General features: G+C 42.3%; 1 protein-coding gene across 1 annotated transcript in view; it reads left to right on the forward strand.

Moving 5' to 3' along the window:
• Window positions 1-10,133, forward strand: part of MPDZ (multiple PDZ domain protein) — a 153,417-nt gene extending 143,284 nt beyond the window's left edge. The window contains 7 exon segments of the mRNA XM_006881297.1: window positions 484-574; window positions 1,834-1,877; window positions 3,389-3,511; window positions 5,028-5,132; window positions 5,686-5,798; window positions 7,999-8,122; window positions 9,987-10,133. Of these exon segments, the coding sequence (XP_006881359.1) occupies window positions 484-574; window positions 1,834-1,877; window positions 3,389-3,511; window positions 5,028-5,132; window positions 5,686-5,798; window positions 7,999-8,122; window positions 9,987-10,133 (747 nt within the window).
• The last annotated feature ends 411 nt before the right edge of the window (window positions 10,134-10,544 follow it).

Below are 10,544 nucleotides of genomic sequence, written 5' to 3' on the forward strand. Positions count from 1 at the left end.
GGCAGGCGGCAGCATGCAGGACTTTCGTTCATAGGGTTGCTGTGGGTCACCTGCGACTCAATGGCACTAACAACACCTCCACCACCACAACGTAAATTGTTCCCAAGTTTGTTTCTTTGTTCGTTTTTTTTGTTTGTTTGTTTTTATTATTATTTTTGTGTGAGTGTACCATCAAATCAGATCTGACTGGTACAGGAGGAGATTGTCCCTCCTTCCCCGGCAGAGCATCTGGTGGATTTGAACTGTGAGCCTCTGGGATTGTAGTTGCAGCTCCTTGCCACTAGGCCACCAGAGCTCCACTTCTTTGTTCGTTTTTTAACCTGTGGAAATTTCATTTCAATTACCCTTCCGATTATCCAGCCCTTATCCCTATGGCAGTGTTTCTCCATAGATGCACTGGGAGCATTGAGCTCTGAAATGAGTTCTGGTTGGAGAGTGTGTTTACTTCTAAAACCTCCCAGAATCTCTCTTGTGTATTTGTAGATGAGTGAAAGCAGCCTGTCATCCTTCACGTTCCCACTGTCTGGATCCAGTAACTCCGAATCCCTGGAGAGCACATCGAAGAAGAATGCTTGTAAGATTGGTTTTAAGCCTGATTTCCTCTTTGAAAATGCGGCTATCCCCACCCGTGCTTTCCTTTGTTAATTTACCTCTCAGCTCTCTTTTCCTTCCCCCAATTTTTCATTTTTATAACACTGTTGAGCCTTCCAGTTGGAACCGTCTGATACAGGGTCCACCTGAAGGTGATTTCCATCTTTCTCTCTCAGAGAATATGTATAAAAAATAGATTGACAAAAATTCTGAGCAATGGGATACTGTGCTCAAGCTACATTTTCTATTTAGTATTTACCCCAGAAGATTCACCAAACATTAGAAGTCAGAATTCTTAAATTTTTTTACTTATTAAGCAGCTTGACATCATTTGATTTTATTCCCCTCTTCTCTTTAATAAAATTCCAGCTCATCAAGAGATGTCATTAAGTGAAACCTTCTTTTTTCCATGAAGTTTGCAAAAAATTTGATTGAGAAAATTAATGTGATCCCCCTGTGTTTTAATTACATGAAATTATGATGCTGAGGGTTTTTTGGCTTGGATCATTGGCTGAGAGTTGTTCAAATTAAAGAAACTAACCATATGGCAATCTCTGTTTTCAATGTGACTAATAGTCTAGAAATTTAGGCACTTAAGTCCATGGATTTGATTTTTTTTTTTAATATAGCCATGACTTTATTTCTCTCAGCTGGGAATATGTGTCTCTCTCTATCCCAAGCACATTTTGTCCTCAAGTCATTTAAAATGGATTATACAGTTACATAACCGGTGCCTAAAATGTGAAGGAAGAAATGGAATTGCCCTTGTATTGTTTCCACTGAAGAAGTGAAGAGTTCTTATATAAGAAAAATAGTATGTGTAACCAGAACACTGGACACTGGTCTCTGTTTAAAAACAAAACAAGAGAGAGAAGGTGGTACAGTGGGTAAAGTGCTTCGTTGCTAACCAGAAGCCCAGCACTGTGAACCCACCAGCCTTTCCACACGAGGAAGATGAGGTCAACGGCTTCCATTAACATTACAGCCGTGAAGACCCTGGTTGAGGAGCAGGTCTACTCTGTCCTTTAGCATCTTTGTGGCTCAGAGAAGACTGAAAGATAATGTGTTTGGGGTTGATTGTGTTTTATTAAATATGCAAAGAAAGAGAAAAAAAATTATTGAAATATGCTATGAAGTGCTACCCAACTCCAGGAATCAACTCAAATTTTTATGAACATAAAAAAAAACCAACAACCTAGCCTTGAATAATTCTATTTTTTTTTCCTTTTTTAATCTGTACAGTGGCTTCTGAAATACAAGGATTAAGAACAGTTGAAATTAAAAAGGTAACTTGGGGATGAAAAAGCCTCAGAGATGTCTGCATATGTGTTTACCTCAGGCTTGGCCTGCTGGTCTAAAGTACCCTTCTGGAGACGTGGGCATTGTGTGCTGTGGGAGCACAGTTCAGTCTTTGGCGAGTTTCCTGGCCACAGTGCATTGTTGGAAAGTGACCTCTGTGTGCTCATTCTGTATCGTCAAAAATGGGATTGGCCTGGCCCCACACTAGAATGGGCCGTCTCACAAATAGGTTTTGCATTCAACAGTTATTTCCTGTTCCGCTGGAAGATAGCATGTGTGTGAGAGGAAAGAAAGGCTGCTGCAGTTCACTGAGCTTCTCCTCTGTGTAAACACTTTTGGAGAGCCTCTCTGTCATCATCTCTTTTGCAATTCACTGCAGCCCTGTGTGGAACCCTCCAGGCACTGTTCTTAGTGCCTTGTTACCAAAAGGTTGGCTGTTCAAACCCACTCCACAGAGGAAAGCTGAGGAAGTCGTCTTCTGGGAACATTTCAGCGCTGGAAACCATGTGGGCATTTCTGCTCGGTGCTGCGGGGTTGCTTTGAGGAGGGACCAGTTTGATTTCTGTGGCTTTAGTTTTGTTGATGTTTGCAGCCCTAAGTCAGTCACGTTGTAAATGGAGAGCGAGTAATGTGTTGAGCCTGGTGGCCTGTCTCAGAGTGTCGTGGGTGTGAGCTCCCGCCTTTGATACAGTTCTCTCTGATAATAAACATGGGGTCTTTTCCCTTTAAGTGCCTTTTATCAGCACCACTCAGGATTTTTATACAGTGTCTCTTGATCTCTTTTGTCTCCTAGACATACACTTGTTTTCCTAACTCACTAAGGCCTGTCTGACTTGTTACTGTTTTTGTTGTTGGTAGCTGCAGTCAAGTCAGCTGTGACCCGTTTCTACACTATGAACAGAGCTGAACCCCGCCTCCTGTCCCATCATCACGATCTCAGTCATGCTCACACCCACTGGGGGAGTCGCTCTGTCAGCCCATCTTGTTGAGGGTCTTCCTGTCATTTGCTGACCTTCTGCTTTTCCCCGTGTGATGTTTATTTCTTAGCACTTGCCCTCCTGACAACATTCCCAAGTATGTGAGACTTAAGTCTCACTTCCTTGCCTCTGAGGAGCACTCTCGCTGCACCTTCTCCCAGACATGTTAGTTTGTTCTTTTGGCATTCCAGGAGGTATATTCTGGACTTTTCGCCAGCACCACAATTCAAAAGCATCAATCTTTTTTGGTCTTCCTTATTCATTGTCCAACTTTCAGATGCATAGGAAGTAATTGAAAAGGCCTTATTTTTGTCAGGCATACCTTACGTAGATTTAAAATTGACATCCTTGCTCTCTAACACTTTGGAGAGGTCCTTGATGGCAGATTTTCCCAATGCAAAATGTCTTTTGATATCTACACAATTTTTTGAGCCTCAGTTTCCACCTTACATGTGACAAAGAAAGAAAATGTTGATGAAAAATAGCACTTTGACCAAATCCTTGTGCCTGTTCCTTGACAGGGACCCTCTGACTCATTAGGGATCAGCATTGCTGGAGGAGTGGGCAGCCCCCTTGGAGATGTTCCTATATTTATTGCCATGATGCATCCGAATGGAGTCGCCGCTCAGACCCAGAAACTCAGAGTAAGTTGCTCTGCAAGAAGCAGTGGTCCTCTTAAATGTGGTGACAATTTTTCAGAACTCCTTGATTGTAGGTACATGATCTGAAATGTGTGTTTCTGCTTTTTAAGTAGCTAAATCCAGCTGCTGCAAGGCATGCTTTGGGTAAGGGATAAAGAAGAGTCAGAGAAAAGAGAAAATGTTTTAAGTAAATTTGCAAATGAATGAGATGGGAAGATTAACATGACTTTTTTAAAATGTGTTTTGAAACTTTGTGGGACACACAAAGTGACCTTTTGTCAGGAGTTTCTATAGTTTGAATGCCAATTTAACTTTACTAAATGGGAGTTTTCACCAAGGTCATGTTTGATTATAGATTTTGCAGGAATTTTAACATAGCTGCAGCATACAGCATTTTATAACCTCTTTCAAAATTAAAGGATTATTCAAATGTCTAGCATGGTGATGATGTTAACTACCTAGTTCTCAAAGCATAAGAATCTTGAATTAAAGTAATTCAATCTCTATAAAATAAGATTGGTATGACCTCAGACAGAACCATGACTTAGTTCAAATGGTCTAAATTGAGAATAGCTTAATCTCCTTTGGTACTGAAATCTGTGAATGACACAGATTCTGAACTTAATCACAGGGGTCAGCACACTTTTCTGGAAAGAGCTAGCTACTACATCGTTTAGGCTTTAGGAACATGTGGGTCTCTGCTGCTGTTACTCCATCCTGCCATGTGTAATAGTGTAAAGGCCACCAAACGAACGTGACTGTGTTCCAACAAAACTTTATTAACCCAAACAGGCAGCGATTTGGCCCCTGGCTATCGTTTGCCAACCCCTGGCTTAGCGTCCTGCTGCATGTTTACAATGGTAATGTCCACAGAAGTTTTCATTTCCCAAAACTATCCAATATTCTATTCCTTCAATAGCAAGTAATGCCTTTCCCAGGAGAAGGGGGCCGCCACTTTCTCCCTGCTCCTTCCCTCAAAAGTGGTAGAAATCAATCATTATGAGCTCGTCCTGTTTTAGGGCTGCTATTACTGACTTCCAGGAATCAGTGGTTCCCTTAGTCCCAGTTGCTGATAACAGCATACATATGATGTCGAAGGTAGAAAAGGAAGTGACTGGTTGGTTCTGAACACCAGACTCCCCAGGGTTATCGTAGGTAATGGCTCTTTCTTCTTCATGATGATGGTGGTAATCTAGCGGTAGAACTCGTGCCTTCCATGAGGGAGACCTGGGTTCAGTACCCAGCCAGTCCACCTTTAGAACAGCTGCCACGTCTCTGTCAGTAGAGGCTTGCGTGTGCTTATGAGACTAAGTAAATTTCCACAGAGTTTCCAGACCAGATGGTCTAGAAAGAAAGGCCTATTTCCAAACACCAGCCCGTGAACTTCCTGTGGACCGCAGGGGCCCACCTGCAGGGAATCCCGGGCTGAAGGGACGGCATACAGTCCTAGCCATCGAGCATGGCTTCAGGAGTCCGTCCTCTGTCTGACAACTCACAGCATTCCTTCCTCCTCCCGCAGGTTGGGGACAGGATTGTCACCATCTGTGGCACATCAACTGACGGGATGACTCACACCCAAGCAGTGAACTTACTGAAAACCGCCCCCGGCCCCATTGAAATGCAGGTAACAGTTTAATCCCAAGCCCCATTTGGAACATGAGTTGCTTGAGGACAAAATGAGTTTTGATGTGAGAGCAATAAAAATGATTCAATCTCTTGCTGTTATTTAATATTTCCCTTGAACATCAGTGATAAAATTGAGCGTTCCAGGAAAGTACATATGAAACACATTCCTTAGCATTTTCTCCTGATGCTTTTATCGTCTCATACTTTATATGTGAAGGGCGTGGGGGTGGAGAATAAAATGCCCTAACAGTAAATGATTAATTGTCAGAATTTCAAGTCATGCGAGTATATTTTAAAAGTGTTTTTGAAAATAATTACCTATGAAATCATGTTAGCAAGGCATCAAAGAACTTTCTTTGTAGAACTGAATTAAAGAATATTTTCACTCTCAGTTGAAGAGACCTCTGGACCTGGTAAAATCTCCGTCTTGAGTTGTATTCAATGTTAGCAAAAACTCCTCAGTTGATAATGAAAACGTTGGGTTCTTTTTTTTCCAGAATTGCCGTGTAAAAGTGGCAGGTGTTGCCCTTTACCTTTTCTCTTCTGTTCAGGTGGTGGCTGGAGGAGAGGTGAGCGTGGTCACAGGCCTGCACCAGGAGCCTGCCAGTTCTGGTCTGTCCCTCACAGGTCTGACGTCGAGCAGTATATTTCAGGACGATTTAGGGTGAGCTGCTGTTTTATGGCTTGGGTACCCTGTGTCACTTAGGGAGACATTCTGGGTCTCGTGCACACATCCCACAACATCGTATTGGTGGCAGAACTGACTTATAGCTGACCCTCCAGTGGGTTTTTGAAGCAGCAAATCACACAAGCAGAGGTGACCCACCTTTCTCCTGCTGAGCTACTGAGGTGTTTGAACCACCAGAGAGAGATGTGGGCTTTGAGTTAGTAGAACGGCTCCCTACAGACGATGCCACCAGAGCTCCCTAGTGTGCGTAAGTTGTCGTTGCTTTTGTTAAGTGCCATTGAATTGTAGACGACTCATAGTGACCTGATGAATGAAAGACCTGAACAGTTGTAAAACTTTCATTTCTCCGAGTTTATAGGCTTTCCAAAGGCAAGCTATTTCATATACATATGTTGTTGTTATGTGCCGTCGAGTCGCTTGTGACTCCTAGCGACCCTGTGTGCAACAGCCCTAAACTCTGCTCTGTCCTGTGCCAGTCACACTGTCTCTGACACACCCATCCCGATTACCCCAGTCAGTGAATCAATCCACCTCATAGAGGGCCATCCCCTCCTGTACTGTCCCTTCACCCTCCCAAGCATGATGTCCCTCTCCAAGGACCAGTCCCTCCTTACAACATGTCCAAAGTATGTTAGACGGAGCCTCAGAATCCTTGCCTCCAAGGAGCCATCTGGTTTAACCCTTTCCAAGATGAATCTGTGTGCTTTCCTAGCAGTCCATGGTACCCTCAATACTCTTCTCCAGCACCACAGCTCAAAGGCATCAATTCTCCTTCTAGCCTCCTTACTCATTGTCCAACTCTCTGATGCATAACAAGTAAGTGGAAAAATAGATGAGCAATGACCTATTAAGATTACATGCCTCTCAACTGTTCAACAATTATGGTGTGTATTTGGCATGGATGAGAGATAGATAGATAGATATAGCTAGCTAGATAGATATGATAGATATGATAGATAAATATGATAGGTATGATAGATGATAAAGATATAGATAGATGATACATTAGATAGATGATACATAGATAGATAGATAATTACATACATACATACATACATACATACATACATACATACATAGGCAGATAGATACTGATGGATAGATGGACAGAAGGACAGGCATGCCTGCACCTACGTACTGTCATTGTCAAATATTAGAGGCTGAGAGACATTTTAGTCATGAAATAATCACCCTGTGTGAATTATAGTACGTCAGGTGTGCCCTTTGGAATATTCCACCATTGACTACTCATTAGCTATTCCTTATGATTGGGAAAAAATCAGTTACATAAGTCATATGAGGGAACAGAAGAAGAGGGGCTACGTCAGAATTTTTAGGGGAGAGCAACTGTCTTGTTTCAAGGACTCTGGCGGCATAGTTGACAGGTAGTTGTTACGTTAACCTTAAAGCCGTGCATCTGGTGGTTCAAAGAAGCTCAGTGGAAAAGATGTGCATTCTCCCCTTGTGACTTTACAGCTGTAAAAAGGCAGTGGAGGGTCAGCTACTATGAGTCAGAAGAGCAGTTAGAGAGGAAAAGAGAGACACTACACCGTTAAAGGAGGCTTGGCTGCCCGGTTGGTAAGCTTTCTGCTGTTAAACAACAGTGGGGCAGCTGGGGCATTCCAGCCACCGAATGGGAAAAAGGTGTGGCAGTCAGCTTCCATGACGAAGCTTTGAAAACCTCCTAGAAACCCTTGGACGGCGTGGTGACCCTGCTCAGTCCTGTAGAATCGCTGCATGTTGGAATCAACTTGACCAGCAGTGGGTTTGTGTTTGCCCATGACAAGGCTTATAATGTCTCTGTGTGTGTTTTGGGATGCTGGCATTTATGACTTATCCCATGACACTGCCCTACACTTCAGCACGCCCGTTTAAAATAAACACTGAAAGAATGGGCTCCTACATGCCGTAAGAACATGCCGCAAAGATGGTAGTTTAAAGGAACTGAGAGAAATAACACAAGGGTGTTAAGAAGGATTTTATTAGATTATGCAAATTGACAACTTCGCACACAGCTTGCACTAATGATTCAAGAATCTCAAAAATCTCCAGAATATGCCCACGGCGGCAAGACAGAGAGTTAGGCTCTAGGTGGCTGTCAGAGAGCCTGCAGGGAGCAGATCCATGGACATTTCAAAAACTCTGAACCTCATTCTTGTCCTTCCTTCTGGTGCAGACCGCCTCAGTGCAAGTCCATCACACTGGACCGAGGACCAGATGGCTTGGGCTTCAGCATAGTAGGGGGCTACGGCAGCCCGCACGGAGACCTGCCCATTTATGTGAAAACCGTGTTTGCAAAGGTAAACGTGCCGACCGTGGCCAGCACCCCCCACATCATGCATTAACGGTGGTCAGCAGCTGGCTTATTAGTTTATGGCCTGAGGTAACGCCAACTGGCTAACAGGGGATCATTTTCTTGTGGAACTCCCTACAGAAGCAGATCGTTAAACTTTTTTTTGGGGGGGGGTCCAATTTGAGGTGTAGTTTCTGTTTAAAGGCAAATAGGCCCGAGTTGAAATGCCAGGGGAACTGAGAGCTCACAGAAACATTAATGAACTTGGTTAGACAGTGAGGCTCATTTAATTCCTTTTCAGACTGGTACATGAGATTATCTTTAGAAAATAGGATAATTCAGATTTCAATGCATTAGAGAACTGGCTTTTCTTTCTCTTTGTACTACTTTTTGGTGGCAAAATGGAAAATCTGTACAGAAAAACAAATCATACACATGTGCAGATTATTGATAGGCATTTTATGTTGAACTTGATTGAATTAAACAGGAAAATAATTAACGACTAAATTGTGAAGGGTATTCAGTAGGCCTATTGCCAACATTTATAAGCAAGTGAGTCAATAACAAATTCTCACTTATTAGTATTTTAAAATTTTTAATAAATTGTTCTATATTAAGGATGTTTGAAAAAGAATAAAGCTGTTGCAAAATGCTGGTTGAAACCAATGAAATAATTTAAACCCTTATAATTATCACTGTATTGTTAAGTAATTTTTCTAAAGCCACAAAGTTGGACAAAATTTTGTGCAGAAGAATGCTCAAATCCCCACAATTTTTCAGTGCAGAGGAGCACAAAGTATGTTAATGTTATTAATATTATTAGTATATTAATATTATTAGTATTATGAGCCCTTTAAATATTGACCTGTGGAAGCATCCTTTTCTTATTTTTAAAACGGCCATTACTGTTGCTTTTAGCCATTTTAGTCTGAACAGTAAGTTAGCTGTAGGTTTAATTTTCAAGATTATTTTTTAAAACTGTTGGTGTGTCCAAAAATATGACCAACATTTGCCAGGGAATAGAAGAGCCGTGTCGTCCTTCTCACGGCCGAGGAATGCTTTATTTAAGGAATGCTAGTTAGAACATATTTTAAGAATTTCATCATTATGGATTCCTCATTAACTTTTCCATATTTTTAATCTTATATTTAATTACACAGTTGCCTACTCTAAGCACGCCTTAAAATGAAGCTCTTCTGCAAACAGCAATGCCTGTCTTTGAATTATTTAGGGCCCATAAGAAAAAAGCAAGACCCACTGACCCTTAGAAAGTAAGAAACCAAGGTGTCTTGAACAGCCTTTGCAAAACCATAGAATAAGTGTGAGTCATGAGAGGGTTTGCCATCCATCGTCCATGCCTTGTCCTGCCCCTGGCAATGTACATGTGGACTTTGAAATTGGCTTTGCTTCTGTAATTTTTAATTTTTTTTTTCTGGATCACATATCTTTGTCTTGTAAAGCTGCGTTTCTTCCTACATTGTCCCTGTCTTCTGTAAGTCTTCTTTACAGGAGAGAAAATTCTAGGTTCTAGGAAATCATTCCTACTAGGCACATTCACAGAGGTTCTTGATGAATTTGAGATTCCACCCCCTGCTATACTGAAAAGCAAAACCAAACCAAAACAACAACCAGACATCACCTTGTAACTAATCTACTGACTGCTGGATTCCCTCCCAAATTGTGGTCTCAGTGCTAAAACCATTGTCGAAGCGGTGCCTGTTGTGTCCTGCTAGTGGCTGTCATGCGCACAGGAGCACCACCACCAGTGCTTGACCACGCTCAGCCAGTTCTGTTCTTCTGTAGGTCTAACTCTGTTAATTTGCTATGAGGCAACATTTCAGAAAAGTAAACAAGCCTACCTCTAATCGCAGGGCGCAGCCTCCGAAGACGGGCGTCTCAAGAGGGGCGATCAGATCATCGCCGTCAATGGGCAGAGTCTCGAAGGCGTGACCCACGAGGAAGCCGTTGCCATCCTTAAGCGGACAAAAGGCACTGTCACTCTGATGGTTCTCTCATGAATTGCTGCCACCCGAACCCTCCTTTGCATCCTTCTCTGTACAGAAAAAGGAACCCATCTTGTGGACATACATTCCCAGGCTCTGCTCATCAGACTTTTTAGATCTGTGGAGGTGAAGAACATATGCTTCTTTTTCTTCTATGGACAGGGTTTTCTTAACAGTCTGCCATCATCCATCCTTTCCCTTGGCTTCTTGTGGCCCGAAACATAAAGAAAAGAAATATTTGCATCATTAAATCTAGGCTTTCTTTGGGAAGTTATCTGATATTATAACCAAGTAGACAAAAGGTTCAGGGCTGAGGGCAGAAAGCAAAATCACTGTTAATGTCGGAAATGGAAAACTGAAAGATGATCTTAAAGAGTTTTATAAAAATGTTATGTTGCCCATCCATCACCTTGAGCACAAAAGAAA

Source organism: Elephantulus edwardii, unplaced genomic scaffold (genome assembly GCF_000299155.1).
Source record: "Elephantulus edwardii isolate Elephantulus edwardi_28Jun2011 unplaced genomic scaffold, EleEdw1.0 scaffold00014, whole genome shotgun sequence".
NCBI classification, from domain to species: domain Eukaryota; kingdom Metazoa; phylum Chordata; class Mammalia; order Macroscelidea; family Macroscelididae; genus Elephantulus; species Elephantulus edwardii.